This window comes from Triturus cristatus, chromosome 5_1 (genome assembly GCF_964204655.1).
Source record: "Triturus cristatus chromosome 5_1, aTriCri1.1, whole genome shotgun sequence".
Taxonomy (NCBI): domain Eukaryota; kingdom Metazoa; phylum Chordata; class Amphibia; order Caudata; family Salamandridae; genus Triturus; species Triturus cristatus.
The window spans coordinates 405,105,637-405,127,201 of record NC_140587.1 but is presented as its reverse complement, the minus strand read 5'-3'; the positions used below and the strand labels follow the sequence as shown (position 1 = coordinate 405,127,201).

At 49.6% G+C, this 21,565-nt stretch overlaps 1 protein-coding gene across 15 annotated transcripts in view; it reads right to left on the bottom strand.

Annotated features, from left to right (window-relative positions):
* Nucleotides 1-21,565, bottom strand: part of UBR5 (ubiquitin protein ligase E3 component n-recognin 5) — a 2,036,132-nt gene that overhangs the window by 615,616 nt on the left and 1,398,951 nt on the right. For all 15 annotated transcript variants that reach the window (XM_085605144.1, XM_085605147.1, XM_085605145.1 and 12 more), the window contains one exon: nucleotides 2,698-2,771. In XM_085605144.1, coding sequence (XP_085461270.1) covers nucleotides 2,698-2,771 — 74 coding nt within the window. The remainder of the gene's footprint in view (nucleotides 1-2,697; nucleotides 2,772-21,565) is intronic.

Below are 21,565 nucleotides of genomic sequence, written 5' to 3'. Positions count from 1 at the left end.
AGGGCTTGAGTAGCAGAGGCACATTTGTTTCTTTATATAGTGGACCAAAAATAGGTACACTGTGTAAAAGGTCAAGGCAAACCCCAAAGGAATTACAGAAGCACAAATTACACCTCAAATGCTCTCTTTTGTGGAAGTCTGGGAGAGTAGTTAGGCATATCAGAGTGTAGTGCTAAGCATTTATCAAACACACAAAGGCAGTGAGACATACACTCAATAAAGAACTCCAACACGTCACTTCCCTTGGACTTGCGCTCTGGAGAAAGAATGCAGAAGTACTTTGAGGCTTCGGGTGGCGGTGGTTGAGGACTCAATTCTTTGTCTTTGTTTTGCAGAAAAGGGACAAGTAGGAAGTGGGACACTCTCGGGGTGGGTCTCACTGTCCCTAAAGTTCCACCAAGTGCAGGTCGGTCTTTCCCGGCGGTGGTGTCCAGACTGAACTCATCATGCATTGGCTCCTGCAAGGGGTCCAGTACCCCAGGTATTGGTGTTGTGCAGCTCTGGTCGGTCCTGGCATTCCCACACTTGGCAGGGCGGATGGATCTGACCTATAGGAGCATGGCTACCTCTTCCTGGGTGGCTGCTGCGTCAGTAGTGTCAGTAGGCAGCAGGTCGGTGTACCAGGTCTGTTTCTTTGGTGCATGCGGCGGCAGGGGAGTAGCACCTCTACTCCAAGGGAGTTTCTTTGACGATTGGTGAAACACTGGCAGCCCTCCGGCTTTCTTGGAGTCTGCACAGCGGCAGGACGAGTCGGTTGGTTCATGAGGGTAGGGTGCCATAGGCAGGCTTGGCACCAAGTCAGTCATGCGCCTCACTTCTCGGTTCAGCAGTCTTCTCAGGCCACTTTTGTGTCCGTTGAAATCCGAAGTCCCGTAAATACTCAATTTTGGGGAATTTAGGGGAGTGAGGGGTAGTAGCCAATGGGCTACTTACCCATGGGTTTTTTACACCCACTAGATGACCACTTCCTTTGGGAAGTGGGCATCACCCTGTCCCAGAGTTCCTAATTCAACACACAATTTGGTGGAATTTCTAAATTTGTGTTCACTTCAGACTTGGTTACCGTACAGGTGTGTCCAGCCTGACCATGCAACACGCTTTCTGCATAGCTACAGTTTCAGCCTGTCCTAGTGCCAGATGCCACAGGGCAAGGGGTGGCATTTCACCTGTTTGGGGAAGCCTTGGGTCGCATTTCAAAGGCGGCAGAGGCATACGAAGCCTCTTGCCTTGGTATGCTGATTTACCTGCTTTCTTCAGCGAGGAGGTGATAACTCTACCCAGAGCAGGCATTTCTGTCCTATGAAAGCAGAGATCTCACCTCCTAGGGGTCAGAAACTCATCTGTAGTGGCAGGCTGGACTGGACCAGTCAGTTAGCACACTAGAAGGCTACTAGAGTTAAAGGGAAACCATTAAGGTACCCTCAGGGTGCATGTATTATTAAATTCATCACTGGAATCAGTGTGGGTTTATTAATACAAGGTGTTTGATACCAAACACCATATGCATCAGTGAAGCCATTATGTAGCTGGGTAACTCGTTTTGACCAGTGCCCAGTACATATCTTAAGAGGGCTTCCCTGTTCCCTCGTACTGTCAGGAATTGAACTGAGCAGGACAGGGGCATATATGCTCATGCAGATATGTCCTCACATGTAATATAATGCACCCTACTTTAGGGCTGTAAGGCGTAGGTGACTTACAAATATTGCATGCAGTGTTAGAGGACATGGCACACAATTGTGTGCCATGTCATGTTTTTCACTTTTTAGAGCACCTTGTCACGCAGCATGCAGTGCCAGTCTGTATGAGTTTTGAGCTGAGACCCTTAGAGTGGCACAAGATATGCTGCAGCTCTATGGGCCCTCTTTAGTACCTATGCCCTAGGTACCATGGGTACCACTTACTAGGGACTTACAGAGGTGCTAAAGGCCTGGTCACTTGGGCATCAAATGATCAGTTGTCTTGTTTTGGGGAAAGATCACTGGAAATGCGGACATGGTTGGCAGGAACTTAGGGCACTTCAGTCAAAGTTGCTTCAAATAACAGGCAAAAATTGAACGGACTACTGCAACAAAAACCCATTTTCCTACACCTATTACTATTAACACCCGGGAGATGGAAAAGAGACCACCTGCCGCCTATGCAAAACAGTTTGTGTTATTATTTCACATTATCTGTATTTGCAATAAACATTTGATGTTAACCTGGAAATTTCTGAGGCATTCTTTGTTGTAGCTTAATCGCTGGCACTGTTAAGAGGTACTGAAATCATGCTGAGTAGCATAGATCCCCAACTGACAGGTGGGTTGTTAAGCATTCACTGCCTATCTAAAATTGCACCCGAAAGATCTTTCTCGATTCTGATGGGCCAGTGAAAAGAGCTTTTAAACGAGAAAAAATTCAATATTACATAACGCTGGTAATAACTATGAACCTCTTAAAAATAGTCCCGCATGTGTACCCAAATGTTTATGAAATTGTGGAGGCACAGCGTAAATGCAGAACAGGTGTGTTACAGTCACCTTTGTTCTCTATACTGGAACAGTTTTCAGTATGAGGTGGAGATACTGTTGATCATTTGAAGAAGAAGCCGAACACAGCAGAACATTACATCGATTTAATATTTGTCATGGTGCACAAGTTGCTTTCACAATGTTAAACATTCTTATTGTGACTATTACTTAACTTCTGACTTACTCAGATTTGTGTCATCATCATTTTCATGCTCTGAATCTTCATTGTCAAGACCAAGTTCCAAGAGCTCACGAGTCCTATAAGAGAAAATATATTATTCCTGGAGATAAAAATAAAAGCAAAATAGTCAGATAAGATAAAGTTAAAAAAATAATAATTTACACATTGCATGCAAAACTTATGGAGAGAGCTGGGTACTGTCAGAAGCTAAAAATACATCTTTAATGTGGACAGATTTTTCTTTCCTGAACCCTTAAATCAGGAAAAAGGAGAAAACTGGTAAAAACAAAAATACTATACAACCACAGGTTTATTAATTCCAGTAAAAGTTGGACACCTATTTGTTATAAAAAGCCACAACTCAATTCCTTCTGAGGTTCACTCTTAACAAGAATGCGGTTAGGTCGGTGTTAACCAATGGAGAGGAACGGATAAGCAAAGGATGGAGAGCCTCAACTGCCTTTTTCACTTAGATGAATAGAGCATACCCATAGAGGCCTGGGGAGATTGCATTTTGAAATGTCATTTATTTTTTCAAGACACACACTGAAGTTTTAGAGGTAATTATGCCTATCGCTATGACTATTAAAGTATGAAAAAAATGATAATTACGGTAAAAAGTTTCAACTCTATACCTTTTTTCGAAGTATGCCGTGAAATTGCTGTTGAAACCGGAGTCATTCTCATAACACTTAATCCGGATCTATAGGTTGTTTTATTTCTGAACAATCAGGTTTATTACTCAGCCCACATAAACATTAAATTACAGAAACCTCCATACACAAAATATGCGGTGTCAAAAAAAACCTCACTTTTTAACAGCATTTTTTTTTTTAAGGAAGATAGTAGTGCAAAGGCTACTTGAGTATTTAAAACACAAAAAGAAAATCCATAGCAGCCTTTACCATACAGATGGCACATACAGCAGGCAAAAAAACAACCTTGATTTATCTTTTGGGATTTCATGCTTACATTATCCTGTGTTCAAATTAGGCTCTCTCTGCATTCTCTGGGACATTAGGAAGAACAAAACTCAGTCTAAGTAGTAAACGCCTGCACAGTGTCCCACATTGCCCTGTAGCAAGGACCCCTAACTGATAAATAAATGGCCCTTCGTTACAATACACTAAGGCAATCTAAATGCTTGTTTTAACAGTCCCCACTTTAGTCTATTTGAATTAACATATGAGCCCCAAATAATTACAGGAGACCCTTACAGAATAGTAAGAATTGTATTATAAATGAATGCCTGTAGCAGTGGTTCTACTTAAATGCCACAGCATAGAGCATTAGATTCTATTTAACGTCCGATCAACATTAAGGTAAGGCTGGTAATGGTTTGCTTGTGCTATTTTTTCTGCTCATGGGGAATGTGAAAGTAAACCCAAAATACTTGCACTCAAGTTGACTTTTTTCCTGCATTTTCCCAAAATCTGTTTTTCTGTATCAATTGGCAAACTATTAATACTCCCATAATAATTCAAGGAATTCAGCTATAGTCGAATGCCATAACACCACAAAGGAGAACATTAATAAATGTTGAACCCACATTCGCAGGACAACTACAAGGGTTTACAAGCTCCCTGGGGAAATACAGCAGAAATGAGGAGAAAGGCAGGGGAGCCAAAATTCTCTCCTGCTTAATCCATTTTCAACTGGTATTCTAGATGAACATGTTACTTGCTTTTGGTAATGTTCTTAAGGGTAGAGACTATCTACCTGCAGAATCCTCATCGTTTGAATATTTCCCAGGTGTCTGACTGGATCCAGAAACTTTTGAGCAGGACCTGTGCATGCTGATAAGTGGCACCGCACTGACGCCATTCTCCTCTGGCGTGACGTGAGGTACCCACATAGGCGACACTTACGTGCATTGGCATCAGTTGCTTTCTAGGCGGTTTGTAACCCCCAGACAGTCTCAACATCAAATTAGCTTGACCAGTGTGCACACTACCAGACTTGGGAACAGATTCCAATTCAAAGAACGGGGAGGATGGATAGAGAAGTTGCGAGGGGGGGGGGGAAGGGTGGTCACAGACAAATTGGCAGCTACAGTCTCTATTAGAAACAGTGTTACCAAAGGTAAGTAACCTGTTCTTCTCATAGAGATTTATAACCGCAGAATCCTTACTGTAGGAAGCTGGCTCTGTACATACTATACCCAAGTACGGTATAGTGTGCACAGAGTCCAGTGGATCCCCAAACGCTTACAGAGGTAAAAGTAGATAATACATTACTCTCTATTTGTGGTAGTGTAGGCGAGCAGTAAGGCTTTATCAGAGGGTAGTGTTAAGCATTTGTTGTACACACTCAGTTAGCAAATGAATTCACACTCAGACAACTTCCGAGCAATTGTTTTTGTATAAAACTTTTCTTTTTGTTATTTTCAAGAACCAAGCTAGCCTGGCACAGGTAAGCAATAAATACTTTACAGTAGTAACACAGTTTGGATCGCAATTGTGTATGCACTTTGTTTTGATTTACAGTACTGTTACTGAAAAATGCAATGCTTTGGAAATACAGTACATATACTTTGAATGGGCATACAGTACTGTTACTGAAAAATGCAATGCTTTGGAAATACAGTACATATACTTTGAATGGGCATTTTAGTAAAATGACCAGTACATTACTTTCAGATTACTTTTCTTACACAGTGTAGTATACCTGTATACTACACTGGGACATTTCCTGTAAACAGGTAAGTAAAAGCGTTTTGGTTATTTTGTTACAGTTTTAAAGGATTTCTTAGATTTTCCAACTCCACACTTCGAAACTTTTCATAGGAAAACAGTCAATGTTATCCTATGGAGGAAAATAGTGTTATGGGTCCAAAGGTAAGTACTTTGTTGTGGGAGTCGGTATTCTGGGGTTAGACTTAGGGGTCCGGCAGGGTCAAGGATGCACTCTTGTTACACCCTCAGCCGTACAAGGGCAGCCGGGTGCAGAGTGCTGAAGCTCAATGTTATCCAATGGAGGATAGAGGGTCGCCGGTTGGTGGTTGCTGACGAGCAGGCCACTGGGTTGTGGGAGCCAAGCTATTGGACTTAAGCTCAGGGCAAATGGGAATTTAGGCCAGCACAAAAGATGCACCCTCGGCGGCACTGGGGCGGCCGGGTGCAGAGTGCTGTTTTGGCATTGGAAGCCCTGTAGCTTTCAATGGTGAGTCTCCGGTTTGCAAAAGCAGTGCAGGCTCAGGGACGCAGGTCTTCTGGGTGCTACCACCACTTGGAGAGGTAAGTTGGGATGTTGGGGGTTGGTTAGGCACCTTCGGTTGGGCCACCCAAGGCCGTGGGGCGTCAGGTGCAGGGGTGCCTTTTAGGGTTGGATCTTCTTACCAGCTCCTGGTCGCTGTTGTGGAGACCTTCCGGTTTGAGGCTGCAGGCGTCGGCTGGAGGCTTGCGGCAGCTCAGGGTTCACCGGATCTCGGGTCAGGTTCGCCGGGGAGACTTGCTCTTGGTGTTGGGCCACTCAAACACGGGAGACTGTTGTTTGAACAAATCCGGTGTTCACAGGAGACAGAGTCTTTGTGATTGACGGCAGGCAGGTCCTCCGGGTTTCTCGAGGTTGCTGTCTGACACACCGGAATTTCGCTGGAGCAGGTTCGAGGTGGGGATAGGCTGGTAGGGCTGGGGCCAAGTCAGTGGGCGTCATCCTCTTGTTAGCTTCGGCACGGCTGTTCGGTCCTCCTCCTTTTCTTCTTCTGATTTCTTTTCTGAGGAATCAAGTTTCAGGGGTGCCCCAATCACTAGATTTAGGAGAGTAACAGGTAGGTAAAAGGTTGGGACCAATGGGCCCCTTCCCTGGGGTGAGCACACGTCCTATTAGGCCACCCTCCAGTGGGAGGGGGCATAAGCCTTTTCCTGGGTGGCTGGGTCTCCCCATCTGCAGGGACTGAGAGTTGTGCTTCATCTCGCCTCCCCCACCTGAGGGGTGGAGTTGGCAGAGGTGGGCACACCTCGATTCCTCACTTGTTTTTCCCGCCGGTTCTCCCGCCCAAAGTGGGGGTCAGAACCAGTAGGGACCAGTTGCTGAAAGCAGCTAAGTGGCCTGGAGAAGCTCACAAATGTGGCAAAGCCTTTGAAACTTCCTCTTTGTGGACCCTGCCCATCCTGGGGGAGGAGGCTTGGCTCCTCGTCCCAGGATATGTATTGTTTTTGGCCCCCAAGAGCAGCAGGCTCTTCACCCAGGGGTCCAGAAACATGTCTGGTGGTGGCAGCTGAAAGCAGCCACTCAGCCTGGACACTAGTGGTAGGTCATTTTTCAGGGGGGCATCTCTAAGATGCCCTGTGTGTGCATTTTTCATTAAATCCCACACTGTCATCAGTGTGGTTTTAATGTGCTGGGAAGTTTGATACCAAACTTCTGTTTTCAGTGCAGCCATTATGGTGCTGTGGAGTTCGTAATGACCAACTCCCAGCACCATATACTCTTGATGGCAGCACTGCACTTACAATGTCTAAGAATGGAGTCAGACACTGTAGGGGTACAGGGTACATGCACCTATACCCTCACCACTGGTATAGGGCACCCAGCTAGAGGGGTGACCGATCTATGCTAGGGCAGTGGGTTGTAGGCATGGCACACAGGGATGTGTGCCATGTCGACTTCACTTTGTTCTGCACCAAGACACACATCTTGCAAAGGCAGTGTGTGAGTGTAATGGTATAGGGCCTCGAAGAGTGGCACAATAAGTGCAGCAGCCCTTAGAGGTCTTCTCTGGTCACTGTGCCCTGGGTACCTGTGGTACCATTTACCAAGGGCTGACCTGTGGCCAGAGAAACCAATTGGGTTTTGTTTTTAATGCAGCTTTAGGGAAAGAACATAGGCCCTGGGCTCCTGATTGGCAGGAGCCCAGGGCACACGCAGTCAAAGCCCATCAGCAGTTCAGCAAAAAGTGGCGACTATGCAGAAAGAGGGCACTTTCTCACAGACTGCCAGGGTGAAACAAGGGACCAGCGGAAACAAAGGGCAGCAGATAGTTGAATACGACAATCACACATTGACCAACTTACTGAAGCATGAGAAACAGGTAAGAAGCCTGACCAACGTGAGAGAAGATAGGATATGCCCAAAGAAAATGTAATGAAATACCCCCACCAAAAAAAGGGGGTTAAACGGAACCTCTCCCATGGAAAAACGACTCCATGAAGGCTGGAGTGGAGAGGAGAAAGATACAGTTAAGAAAGAGGAACCTAGCTTCCTGGGAAATAAGGATACCATTCATGGATCCAAACAATCAACGGGACTGGTGTCCCAGGTGAACAGGACTGAAAATAACAGCAGACACAACAGCTACCCCATGGGTGCAATGGCAGATATACATAACATCCCCCACCCCCGTAGGAAGCACCAGCGGTGGCCATAACCCAATTAGGTAGATAAGAACACCTAGACAGCAAAAACACAAACAAGAACACCAGACTGCTGAAGATAAACAGCATCAAGAAATTGGTATCCAGGTACAACTTGAACTAATACGCCAAAAAGATGCCGATACCACAAGGGCATTAGGGGAAATAAATACACCATAAGGGGGAAGTGGCCCAAACCAATCGGAACACAAAGATGAGTAGGAGAAAATCCATGTGTCCCACAGAGTAAAACTGAGTAAGGAGAAAGTCCACACTGAGGAGGGTTGAAAGCCCGAACGAAAGTCACCCAAGCCAAAGAGTTCACCTGCCTGTGGTACCATAATCGCCCATATGGAATTAAGAAGCAGAGAAAAGAATAAGTCGAAGTCCCTATAATTTATATTAAGTGCATAGGTAGCTCGCAAAATGCCCCTAATGCATCCAAAATAAGGTCCTCGAAGTCTGAGGAAAAGGCTATAGTGCTTCCGCACAACAAACAGAATTCCCTCCATAGAGCAAGTACTCAGATAGGAAAAAGTAAGCGGCAAAGAAGCTGTAAAAACAGACTCCCATGAGACCGCAAAGCAGGATATGTTCTAGATGGCTGGAAACGAAATCAGTCACGAACAGTATAAATTAAAAGAAAAGCACCTGCAGCAAGCAGAAACCCCTGGAGGGGAGAGAAGTAATCCGACCTATGAGGGCTGATAGTCAAAAACAAGGGAAAACAATTTGTCCCTGACAACTTTAGTACAACAACAGAGTTAAGAATTCGTACTACCATGACCATCTCTGAACTGGCGTAAAGCGGAGTCAGCACGCTCACAAAAAGGGAAGCGCCGTCAAACGACAATAAAAGTAGTTTGCACAGCCTCTGAAAACCTGGAATTATGCAACCAATTCACGCCGATGTAGAGCTATGTAAGAGGCCATATATCGACCAACAGAATTGGTGTACGAGTTACTTACCTACGGTAACAATGTATCTGGTAGAGACGTTGTCTAGCCGCAGATTCCTTAACTTAGAATTATTCCCAGGCGTCAGACTGGATCCAGAATTTTTTTGGAGCAGCACCTCTGCGCGCCAGGGGACGGCGCCACATGCCCCCGCCCTGACGTCATCCACAGACGTGACATCAGCGAGGTCATACAAGTCCCTCCCGGCGCGCTGACGTCAGTTTTCTTCGGAGAAACTTTCCCGCAGCACAATGCAGAGCCACCAACAAAACTGTGAAAGTATGGGAACAGTGCGCGAAGAAGGAAAAAATCCATAAAACAAAGAGCTCGGATGATGCATAACATCATCATAAAGGACAGTGTCAGACACTGCATACCAATAAACCAATAAGTAAAGGCAGAGCATCGCTTTGAGAAACGACCCTGCGAAGCGGAGACCCTCCCCAGAGGCTAAGTAACAAGGGAAGAATATCCCGACAGACAACAGAAAGACTGCCACTAAAACGCAGAACTGTGCCGGCCAACAAGGGTGGAGCACAGAAAGAACAACAATCCACTGCGAGATGACATTACAAGGAATGGCGCTTCCCCTATAGAGATCGAAGGGCCGAGGCACATCCCAACATATCCCAAACCCTAAACCGAAGGAGGAGGCGGGAGGGAGGGAAAGAATAGGAGATGACCCCACAATGGAAGGACCAGAGTGGAGGAATACAGAGAATGGAAAAGTAAATCCCCTGTGAAGGCGAAGCGAAAAGCACCACTCCACCGGAAGAGAAGCCACCCAGATGGAGGCAGCTGCAGAAGGCAAAGTCTGAGAGGCTTGCACCAACTTGAGCACCCTGGATGGAGACCAGCGCCAACTGAAAGGAGGCAAGGTGGAGAACCCCACCTGGAAAGGTCCTGCCAGAACGGGGAAGATGGGTGGGCGTTAAGGAATCTGCGGCTAGACAACGTCTCTACCAGATACATCGTTACCGACGGTAAGTAACTCGAACATCTGATAGAAACATTTAGACGCAGATTCCTTAACTTAGAATAGATACCACAGCCAGACCCCAAGGGGGGAGGTGGGTCTGCGACAGAGCAACAAAAAGTGCCCGAGAGCACTGAGCAGGCAACAGGGTGACTGACTATAAGGAAAGCTGTGGCGGAGCTGCCAATCAGCAGACCAAGCAGCTCGGAGGAGCAGAGGACAATGGGAGCCAAAGGCACCACAAGACTACCCGAAGGGCACGAGACCACACCCGTGTCAATACAGGATGGAATAACGGCTCTAGGCCATATGCCAGAATGGAAGAGCGAGTTCATAATGAAGGAAGGAAAAACTACTCCCAGAGCCCAATGGTGCGTTAATTGAAAATGAAATACCAGTATTTGTAAAGTGCACAGCTACCTCCGAAGTGGTGTCCCGGTGCTGGGGACCTTCGGGAAGATTAAGCGAGCTATTGCCCAGAGTCACATGGTGCTGGGCTAACCTGCTGCCGGGGATCTAACCGTGAACCCCATAGTCCAGAGTGAGGCACCCTGACCGCTGCGCCACACCTTTTCCGCTAAGTTGGCACCAACCAAAATCCAGAGTGACATAATCAAAGCATAGCCGGCGGGCCTACGCAAGGGAGGCCGGACAGGCAGCAGCCAGGAGACAAAGGGCAAGAGGCAGGAACTGAGCAACGTCCCAGAAGCACAGGCGTGAAACATAACACATGCCAAGTGCAAAACTGAGTCACAAGAAAATGTAGTTAAGACGAGTACGGGACTGCCCAACAAGGCAACTGGAAGGCCAAGGGGAAAAACGCACCCAAAGGGAAACAGATGCAGGGTGCAGAACCCGGGACGACCCTCGGAAGAGGAACTGTCCCGCAGGCACACCAGACACTGAAAAGTGTGACACCCGAAGGAAAAAAGACACATCTGAAGGGTGTGTCATCCGAGGCACCGAAGGTGCCTATAGGAACTGTGAATTAGTGCACGCAGAGCTGCGGATAACAACATCAGATCCACGGAACCACCACCTCTGACCGGGAGTAGAAATGCACCCCCACAGCAGAGAGGGACTGTTTAGTGCATGACCGGGACAGACAACACCCCCAAGAAGAAGAGCATCCAGAAGAGGAGGCTAACCCCAGGGAGCAGAACCATGGGAACCGTTGTTGGCGAAGCAGCATGAAAAGGCACCTAATTGTACTATAACACGTGCAAAGGAAAACGCTGCCGTGCAGAACGACGGCAAACCGGAGTACAAGGCACCCGCCTTGCAGAATGACAGCAAACCTGAGTACAAGGCACCCAACTGCTCCCTGAAAAATGGGGATATAGCACCAGGCCTCGCCAGATAGGCGGAGGCATATAAAAAGGGTACCCAGTGGTCAGTAACATGCGGGTATATATAGAAAGGACGAGGCACTAGACCAACGCAGCTGCGAGCGCTATAGCAGGAACCCGCCTAATGCACAGGTGGCAAGACGGCAGCCTGGGAAGAAGCGTGTTGAACACACTGAAAAGAGTTAGTTACAAGAAAAAAACCTCTAGAAGATGAGTATGAGACACACACACCAGGCGCAAGCAGGGCGACACCTGTGGCATGTGGGAGGCAGTGCCAGAAGGCACAACACGGAAAACCACCCAAACGGTAAGACAAGGACGTCAGGAGACGAGGGGAGCCCAAGGGACCTCCACGCCCGCCTGGCACAGAGCTACACAATAGCATACAGGTACCCCACTTGGGGTATATCATGCCCCTAAGAAAAAACAGGGGAACACCTCTCAGGGTAAACCACAGTCAGAGGTCAAGACATGAACAACCTGTGGAACACCGCCACAGTCGGCTTACTGTCAGAGCAAAAACGCACAGTCCAACTTGTGGACGCTGAATGAAAGTTGCAAAAAGAAAGGAGGGGTATCCACCCCAGGATAGGACGACTTGAGACCTGCCAAGTACAGGCCTATGGTGGGGGGCGAAAGCCCGCAAGGAGGCGCTGAACCGCTGAGTCGACGTGGGTATTAAACAAAAGGATCCCATCAAAAGGCAGGTAAACAAGGCGCTCCCGAATATTCTCCGGGAAGACGCCATCCCACAACCAAGCATGGCGGCTTAGTGCAACAGAACCGGCCATAGCCCGGCCTAGGGAGTCTGAGGTATCCAGGGCCGACTGGATAGTAAATTCTACCAGATCACGTCCGTTACGGATAAGACGGAGGAGGTCAACACGAGCGCCCTCAGAGATGGAAGAGAGAAGAGACTCAGCAGAGTCCCAAAGGGCAGAAGTAGCCCGAGCCACGACACACTCCGTATTGAGGGAGCGAAGACCCGCACTAGTGGAGGCGAGAATATTACGACCCTACGAATCCAGCCATCTGGACTCTCCGGGAGGGAGGAAGCAACAGCGGAGGCAATGAAGGAAAGGCAGCTTGCAGAACAAGCCCCTGAACGTCCGGATGAACAAACAAGCAGACCGGATCGTTCGGGGCAGGGCGGTGGCGGTGCATGATGGATCGAGCCACCGGATCACCCGACGCTGGCCGAGCCCAGGCCCCCAGAAGGGCATCATAAAGGGAGGCTTCGAAAGGCAGAAGCGGCTCTACATTCCCGAACCGTGGTGGAGACCGTCAGGAACTGAAGTGGGCTGCATACGCAGAAAGCAGGCAGCCATGGAAACAACCCTCAAACGGCACACCAGACTCAGTAGCCCTCCGAGGAGGAGACAGTAATTCATTCGTGGGTGAGGGCTGTAAGCTGAGCCGCCCACTCCAAGGAGATTGTCCGGTGAACGGAGGAGTAGACCAATGTCCAAAGGGGGGAAACCCCATGGACGAATGAGCGTCCTGAAGGGGTTCGTGAGGAGGCGGAGAATCTGCCGGAGCCACAAATTCCAAGGGAGGAAGAGGCAAGGACTGATCCGGCATCGACGGACGTCGGGGTGACGCCGAACCTCCCCCGGAAGCCTCCAGAGAGGAGTCGATGATCCGGCGTCGAGGTGGCGTCAGGGCGTCCTTGGTCGGCAAAGACTCGGTCTCGTCTGGTGCTGACTTGACATCGTCCAGTGCCGAATCGGCCTCAACCACAGCAGGCTCCAGTTCCGAAGTTAGGCACGGAGCCAGAGCTGGAGGCAAGTCTACGGTGCTGGACTGGCGCCGACTCACCTTCAACAACAACAGGCTCCGACTGTGAAGTAGGGAAAGGAGCCGGAGCCGTGGAAGCAAGTCTACAGCGCCAGACCGGGGTGTTACAGGCCGAAGAGTGGGACCCAGCCAGGCCGCGCCCTGACGCCATACCTCCATCAACCCTAGAGGCAAGGGGCCCAGTCGGTGCAGGGGACGAACCCGCCGGCGAGCCCATCGGAGACCCCGCACGCAGCGGAGGGTCTGAGGCCGCCCCAGGGAAAGGAGGGGACCCAAGAGAGGCCTGCAGGGCCGCGGCATAAGCCACCATTTGGGTCCGAGTCGCCCCCGAGCCAGGAAATGGTGGATAGGGGAGAACCGACTCTCGGGGACGCACGTCCGGAGAAGTCCGGGAACAAGTGCCCCTTTCAACAGGAGGAAGGGAGGTCGAGGACCTCGGCGACAGGACTTACCAGGAATGGGCGAGTGACACACACGGGAACCAGACTGCGACCGACGACGCAAACGGAACCCTCCGCTACTGGGACCTGCCGCCGAAGAGGAGGCCGGAGGACGTGACTACTGCGACCGGGACAGCCGAAAGTTTCATCCGGCGCTCTCGCCGGGAATACAGCTTGAGTTGTGGTGTTCGCCCAGACACCACATGCAGATAAGGTGTGGCTCCGTCGCGGATATTTGCCACGAACGGGAGGCACACGTTTTTAAAGCCGAAGGCATCGCACACTGTTCCAGACGCAAAGCGTCAAAAGGGGCCTGAAAACAGGCCAGAGGAACCACTTACTCCGGATCCGCGTTGCATGCGGAAAACAAGGAAACGATCTTTCTGGATTCACTTTGCTGTGCATTATTCCGCGGTCTGGTGGTTGGGTCCAAAATCGTAGTCTTTGTTCTTTTTTTTTTTTTGTAGCCCAGGTAGGCGTCGACGTCCCACCATTTGGTGTACCTCTCGTGACGTCGGCACGCTTCCTGCGGTAGCTCCCACCTCGGGGCGCCATCTTCGGATTCTTTTTTCGTGTGTGAATCCTAGGCAATTTTATTATTTTCTCCTTAATCATATCCTTTTACACACTTCTTTTAAGTCTCTTCTTGTTCTCTATTCTCTGTCTTTCCACCTTCTGCTCCAGCCTGATCTTTCTGGCGGAGGTGGGTGGGTTCGCTAGTGAATCCAGAAAGATCTTCAAGCTGCAAAACTACACCGACAGGTAAGAAACTATTCGTTTTGCAGCGTGAATCTTTCTGGATTCACTATGCTGTGCATAGACTTTGTAGCGGTTTGTCATCTTTGTGGCGGCTGGGTGGAAGATGAGCGTTGGTCGTTGAATATATGTTGAAGCACCTTCTGTCCTACTTGTGCTTCCTTGTTCATTTGTATATCCACGCAGTAGTGCTTAGTAAACGTGTGCACTGAAGCCCATGTTGCCGCCAGGCATATGTCTTGAATGGGTGTGTTAGCCAGAAAAGCAATTGTTGCTCCTTTCTTCCTTGTGGAGTGGGCCCGTGCCCCTTCCGATAGTTCTTGCCCTGCCTGTTTGTGGCAGAATTGTATCGTCAGTGCGATCCATCGAGCGATGGTGCTTTTTGTTACTGGTCTACCCAGGAAGCTGGTTGAGAAGGACACAAAAAACTGCTTTGTTTTCCTGTGCTCCTTGGTTCTCTTGATGTAGTGCATCACCGCCGTTCTTGCGTCTAGAGTGTGCAGCGCCCTTTCTGCGCTTGTGGCTGGGTTGAGAAAGGAGCTCGGTATTTGAATTGTCTGGTTCATATGGAATGCCGACACCACCTTCGGCATGAAGTGTGGGTCCGTTCTCATTACGACCCTGTCCTTGTGTATTTGGATGTAAGGCTCTTGCAGTGTTAGTGCTTGCAGCTCGCTTACTCTGCGCAGCGAGGTTATTGCCACCAGAAAGGCTGTCTTCATGGTCAGCATTTGAAGTGAGGCCTTGTGGATGGGCTCAAAGGGTGCCTTCATAAGTTCCGTCAGGACTATGTTGAGGTTCCATGCCGGCGGCGGCATCCTCTTTGGTGGCACTATCCTTTTCGCCCCTTCAAGGAATCTCTTTACTACTCGTGATGTAAAGAAACTTTCCCCCGTCTCAACTCGTGTGTAAGCTACAATCGCTGCTAGGTGTACCCTTAGCGAGGATGAACATAGTGTAGCCTTTAGTAGGTGTGTGAGGTAGATAAGCACAGTCGATTCCTTTGTCAACTTGTTCTGCAGTTTCTTTTTGCTGCACCATTGTGTGAACCTCTTCCATTTCTCCCCATAGCATTTTCGTGTCGTTGGTCTCCTTGCCTCCCGGAGCACTCACATGGTGCTTTGTGGTAGCTTAAGGTGTGCGAACTCTATGTCTTCAGGATCCATGCCGCTAGGCTGAGGCTCTCTGGCTCTGGGTGTAGAACTTCTCCGTTTTGCATGGAGAGTAAGTCTTTCCTTTTTGTGAACTTGTGGGGTGGCCCCTGTGCCATTTCCATTATTTGTGAGTACCAGGTCTGTCTCACCCACTGTGGTGCTACTAGGATCAGTGTCATGTTGCTGATATTGCACTTGTTGAGTACCCTGGGTATCAGTGGTATTGGGGGAAAAGCGTAGGCAAATGTTTTTGACCAGCTTATCCATAGGGCATACCCCTGGGATTGTTTCTCTGGTTGCCTGGATGCGAAGTTTTGGCATTTTGCATTCAGGTGTGTTGCAAACAGGTCTATCGTCGGTGTACTCCACCATCTGAATAGCATTTGCGTTTCCTGTCCATTGAGCTCCCACTCGTGAGATGCTGAAGTCTGCCTGCTGAACCAGTCTGCTTCCACATTGTCCTTCCCTGGTAGGTGTATGGCCAGCAGGTTTATTTTGAGTGGGATGGCCCATCTCCAAATCTCCTGAGCCAGGTTGGATAGAGGGAATGATTGTGTTCCTCCCTGCTTGTTGATGTAGAACATCGTTGTCGTGTTGTCTGTTTGTATCAACACCTTCTGGTTGTACAGTTTTATCTGGAAGGCCTTCAGGGCTAGGAATACGGTCTTCAATTCCAGGTAGTTGATGTGTCTGACCGCATCTGCTGGAGTCCACAGACCCCTCACTCTGAGCTTGTTCATATGTGCTCCCCATCCTATCTGGGATGCGTCTGTGGTGATGGTCACCGTTGGGCTTGGTGGTGTCAAGGGCTTCCCTATTGTTATGTTCTCCTTGTTCCACCACGCTATCTCTTCTTGCACTGTGTGCGTTACAACCACTAGATCCTCCCAACTTCCGGTTGCTTGTGACCATTGTTGTTGCAGCCATTCCTGGAATGGTCTCATGTGTAGGCGTACATTGGGGACTAGGTGAATGCATGACGCCATCATCCCCATGATCTTGCTTGCTGTCCTCACTGTCAGAGCTCGCCCCTTCTGGTAGAGGCGCGTCTCCCTCAGAGGGGCCAGTGTTCTCTTGTCGCTGGGGATCACCGTTTTCTGTATGGTGTTGATCTGTGCCCCCAGTAAGATCTACACCTGTTCCGGTTCCATTGAGGATTTCCCCCAGTGTATGGAGAATCCCAGCTTTGTTAGCGTCCTTGTGACCCGCTGTGCGTGTTCCTCGCATCTTTCGCGTGAACTTGCTTTTATTAGCCAGTCGTCGAGAGAAGGGTATACATGAATCCATTCCCTCCGCAGGTACGCCGCCACTCCTGCAAGGCATTTTGTGAAAACCCTTGGTGCGGACTTTAGTCCGAATGCCATGGTTGTGAACTGGTAGTGATCTTTGTTGATGGTAAATCTTAACAGATGTTTGTGCTGCCTGTTAATTGGAATGTGCAGGTAGGCATCTTTGAGATCCACTGTGGACATGAAGTCTCCGTCTCTCATCTGAGGGAGTACCTCTTGTAGGGACGTCATTTTTAGTTTTTGTGTTCTTATGTACTTGTTTAGGAACCGTAGATCCAGGATGGGTCTTAGTGTTTTGTCCACCTTTGGTACCAGGAAGTAGTTTGAGTACACTCCCTTGTTCCTTTCTTTGAACAGTACTGGTTCTATGGTCTCCTTTTGGAGTAGCTCTTGTGCTTCCTCTACGAGTTGCACTAGCTCCTGTCCTGAGTGTTCCCTTCTCTTTGGTTTCCTGTTCAGTGGTTTCTTTTCCAACTCTATGCAGTATCCAAACTGTATGATGTTGAGTATCTGTTATCTTTTTCCATTCCTGAAGGAAACGTCTCAGCCTGCCGCCTACTGGTGTTGCATGCTCGTTGGCGTTTGGTCTGTGTAACCCTCTCTTGTTGAAGTTTTTGTGCTCTCCCCTCGGAGGGATCTTGTGGGTGAGCACGCTTCGCCGGGCGGAGTCACTTTGAGGCGGGTTGTTCTCCCCCTCTTCGTCTTTGCCCACGTCCGCTCCCCCTACTGCGAAAGGACTGGCCCCGAGGCTGGTACTGCCATTTTGTTTCTGCTGCCCCTGCTGGCCGTGATTGTCACCCTGGTGGCCCTGCTGGAATGTCTGGTGTGACGTTCCTGGCTGGTTTCCGCCCCTTCCGTATGGTCTCAGTGTCGGGGTACCTCTTCTCATCCCTCTGAATTGCAGGGCCCCCCATGGACCTTGCTGTTTAGTTCTCCTTTTTGAGCTGGTTGAGTTTTTCATCCACCGGGGCTCCGAACAGCGTTTGCCCGTTGAAAGGAGTGTTCAGGATGTTGTTCTGGACTTCCTGCTTGAAGCCTGAGATCCTGAGCCAGGCCTGCCTTCTTTCCGTTATCCCTATTGCCATCAACCTGCTTGATGTTTCGGCTCCATCTAAGGCCATTTTAAGGCAAGAATTTGCGATATTCTTCCCTTCCTCCACCAGGTGCGAGGCTCTTTGCTGGTATTGTTTGGGGAGGTGCTTGATTAGCTGCCCCATTTTGTCCCAATGTTGGTATTGGTGTCTGTTCAGTAGGGCATTGGAGTTCGCCATGGGCCAGTGCATCGCCGCGTTTCTTTCAATCTTCCTCCCAGTCAGGTCCATCCTCCTGCTTTCCTTGTCTGGTGGTGGGCCAGAGGTTGGCGGGACATTAGCCCTTTTCCTGGCAGTTGACGCAATGATGGAGTCCGCTGTGACGGATCCCTTGATGTAGGAAGGGTCCTGTGAGGAGTGCTTATACTTCTTCTCCGTCCTAGGTGTGATGGACCTGCATGTTGCTGGGTCCTTGAACGCCTCCTTTCCCTGGTTCATGACACTTTGGAGCATGGGGAGGAACTGGCTGCTCGTTTGGATGGGGAGCAGTGTTTCCAGTAAAAAGTCTGCTTTAGGCTTTTCTTCCTCCAGCTTGATCCCAAAAGCTGCAGCTGCACTTTTGATGACCATATTGTAGGCCCCAATGTCATCTGGCGACGAAGGCCTCGAAGGGTAAGTCTCCACAGGCTCTTCCGGGTTTTCGGCATCGAGGTCTTGCCACTCCAGGTCCTGTGTCGTCGACGGCGCCGAGCCGTAGTTTGATTGTTGGTCATCATCTTCCTCTCCCTCATAGTATAGGTTCTCTTCTTCTTCTCCAGGAGTTTTTGACAGTTCTTCGGCGTCAAACTTTTCCTGTTCCTCGACGTCTATGATGACCGACGGTGGTTTCGTGGGAATCGTGAATTTTTTCATTTTTTCGTCGAACTCCTTTTTCCTTTGTAGGATGCTCTCCATTTCTGCCTCGAGCCTCCTCTTCTTCTTTTCCAGCTCTGAGGCCTGTTCGGCGTAGAGCGCGGGTCTTTTCGCCGGAGCCGGCGTCGACGCGAGTTCTTGGCCTTGCTTCGACGACCGTGGCTTTTTGCCGGTCTTCGCCACCTGGGAGTCCTTTTCGAAGGATCCGCCGAGCCTTTCGTCCATGGATGCAGCTGCGGTCGTCGAAATTTTCGGCGCCGGTGCTCCTTTCGAGGACTTTGACTCTGTTTTTCGAGAGTCTGACTTAGGCTTTCGGGGCCCTGTCGAGGGTTTAGTGTTCGACGTCTCTCCTACCTTATCAGACGTTTTCTTATCGGACTCTGCGACTGAAGTCATCTGGTCCCTGTAGGAGAGTAGGGTCTGCTTTCTATGTTCACCCCCACTTTTTGCTTTTGCTTTACTGGTTTTCGACTTAGATGTGGCTGTGGGCCTGCTGATCAGACCCACAGCCCTGCTGTTCTCTCTCTAAATTGATACTATGTACTTTAGGTGCATAACCCATTTGGATAGGATCACCTTATTGGCCCCTGTACAGTGTACCTTAGGTACCCAGGGCATAGGTGTACCCTAGGCCTACCAGGGGCTGCAGCATGTATTATGCCACCCCTGGCCTGGCCTTCCATTATGACACAACTGGCTGATCCCTCAGCTGGGGCAAGGTTGTGTAATCACTCCTTGCTTAGGTGTAGTATTCCTATACCTAACTTACATATAGACACATGTGTACCTATCAGTCACTCCTATGGCAGGCCTTAACAATCCTGGAGGCAGAGTGCTTGGTAACATGTGAGATGGTGCTCTAGCATGAGCTGAGCCTGTCTGCAGCTTTCGGAACCAAGTCCTTATAGCTGTTCTATGATATAGCCTACCATATACTCTTAAAGTGCCTTATAATCTTAAACGGTTATGGTAACTATGGTTTGGCTTTATCAAAACATGTCGTGTAAGGTGTCCAACACTTTGGAATAATACCCCCATACCATTTCTGGTGATGAGGATATTATCCCTCCCTTCTAGAGGGAGAGACATGTTAAAATCCTACTTTGCTGTTTAACTCTAACCAAAGCCTCAGCATCACAAAATGGATGCTGCTGCCACGACACAAGTCTGACCTCCTGCAGCTGGGAGTGATCCCAGCCAGGGAGGCCTGGACAATAGGTTTCCTGCCTTGGGAGGTGCGAGCACCACCCCAGACAGGCCTTAGTGTATTGGGGCAGGGAGGGATGAAAAGAATGAGACATGCCTGGGGCACACAAGGTGTCCCGTGCATAGTCCAGTTCAAACCGGTGCTGGGGCACTCCAGCCCCAGTCCTGGCGCGAAACTGGACAAAGGGAAGGGGGTGTAACCACCCCCCTCCCAGGTCCCACCCATAAGGCGTGACCTAGCAGGTAACCCAGCCCCCCAGATTTGGATAAGAGTGGTAGCTGGGCCCAAGGAGATTAGATTATCCTGAACCTGCAACTTGAACAGAAACTCTGGACCTTCGACATTCGACGAAAGAAGAAGACTGAAGAATCTCCCTTGTGGCCAAGGAGTGGCTACCCTGTGCAAACAGGCACCATCAAGAGACTACCCTTTGCTTTGCTGAAGTTCTACGAGGGACCGACTGCAGAGCCCGACCAGAGCCTTGACTTCCAGACTTCTCCGACCCTGATCCACATCCACAGCCAAGCTGAGATCCGTGGAGGCGACGAGAGACGTGGGACCGGCTACCTGGGAAAAGTGGCTAGTATCTTCCAGCGCAGCTTCTGAGGCACCCTCGAAGTTGTGCACCGGGGATTGAGAAGCCTCAACCCCAAGCACCATCTGCACCGAAGATCAGCCCCCCACACTCCACGAGTCCTGCGTGGGGCCCTTCTGCATTTTCCTGCTTGCCGCGCCTGTCCGGTTGTTTGCCGTTGGCTAGTGGCCTCTGTGATGACGCATCCCGAAATCTTCACTGCTGGTTTGGCTCCTCCAGACTGGCTCCCGCTTCCTTGCAAAAGAGAAGCACCCCAGACCTTCCTGGTCTGCACCAGAAGCAAGTCCTCCGTTCTTCGTGGGTTCCGCTTGCCAAGGCTTGGTGAGTCCTAGTTCGACTTCGACGCCGCCGACAGCAAGAGCCTTCGTGGGACAGCTCGCCTCCTGGTCCTGGTCGTCCTCGACGTCTCCTGGTCCCCGTGGCTGCAACGACAAGCTTCACCTTCACCTGCAATCTTCACGACATCGCCTGGTTCCTTCCTGGTTCCACGTGGTCACTGGCTAGTGACCTTGACTCTGTCCCTTCTGCTTGCAGGTCTCCTCTCTTCTTGATCCCAGCCTTGGGATCCACCGGACACTCTTCACTGACTGCCTGTCAGCAACTTTCCTTCAGGCATCCATAGAAGTCCACGACGAAACCCGACGCAAGTTCACACCTATGCACCCGCAGTCCGTGGGCTAAGTAACTTGGGTACTTCGGTGCTCACAAGGGTAGTGACTATCCTAGGGTCTAGTTTCCGAGTCTCGACTCTCTAGCTGCTTCAGAAGTGTCCTTAAACTGTTTATTTCTAAACTGTACTATTTCAATCGACTATACGCATTACGCTTGAGTGTTTCCACTCTGCACCTGAATCCCGTGGGCCTCCCACTTCCTAACTGTTGCTAGTGTAGTGTAGCCCCAGCGATTCCCTAGGCCTAGGCCTATCCTATTTCCGTGACAGTGGTCCTTATACCACTTCTTTAGTATATAGTTTGCGTGGCCCCTAGGGCCTAACTGCATTACTTACCTGTGTGACTTAATGTATGCTTAAATAAGACTGTGTTGTACTTCCCTC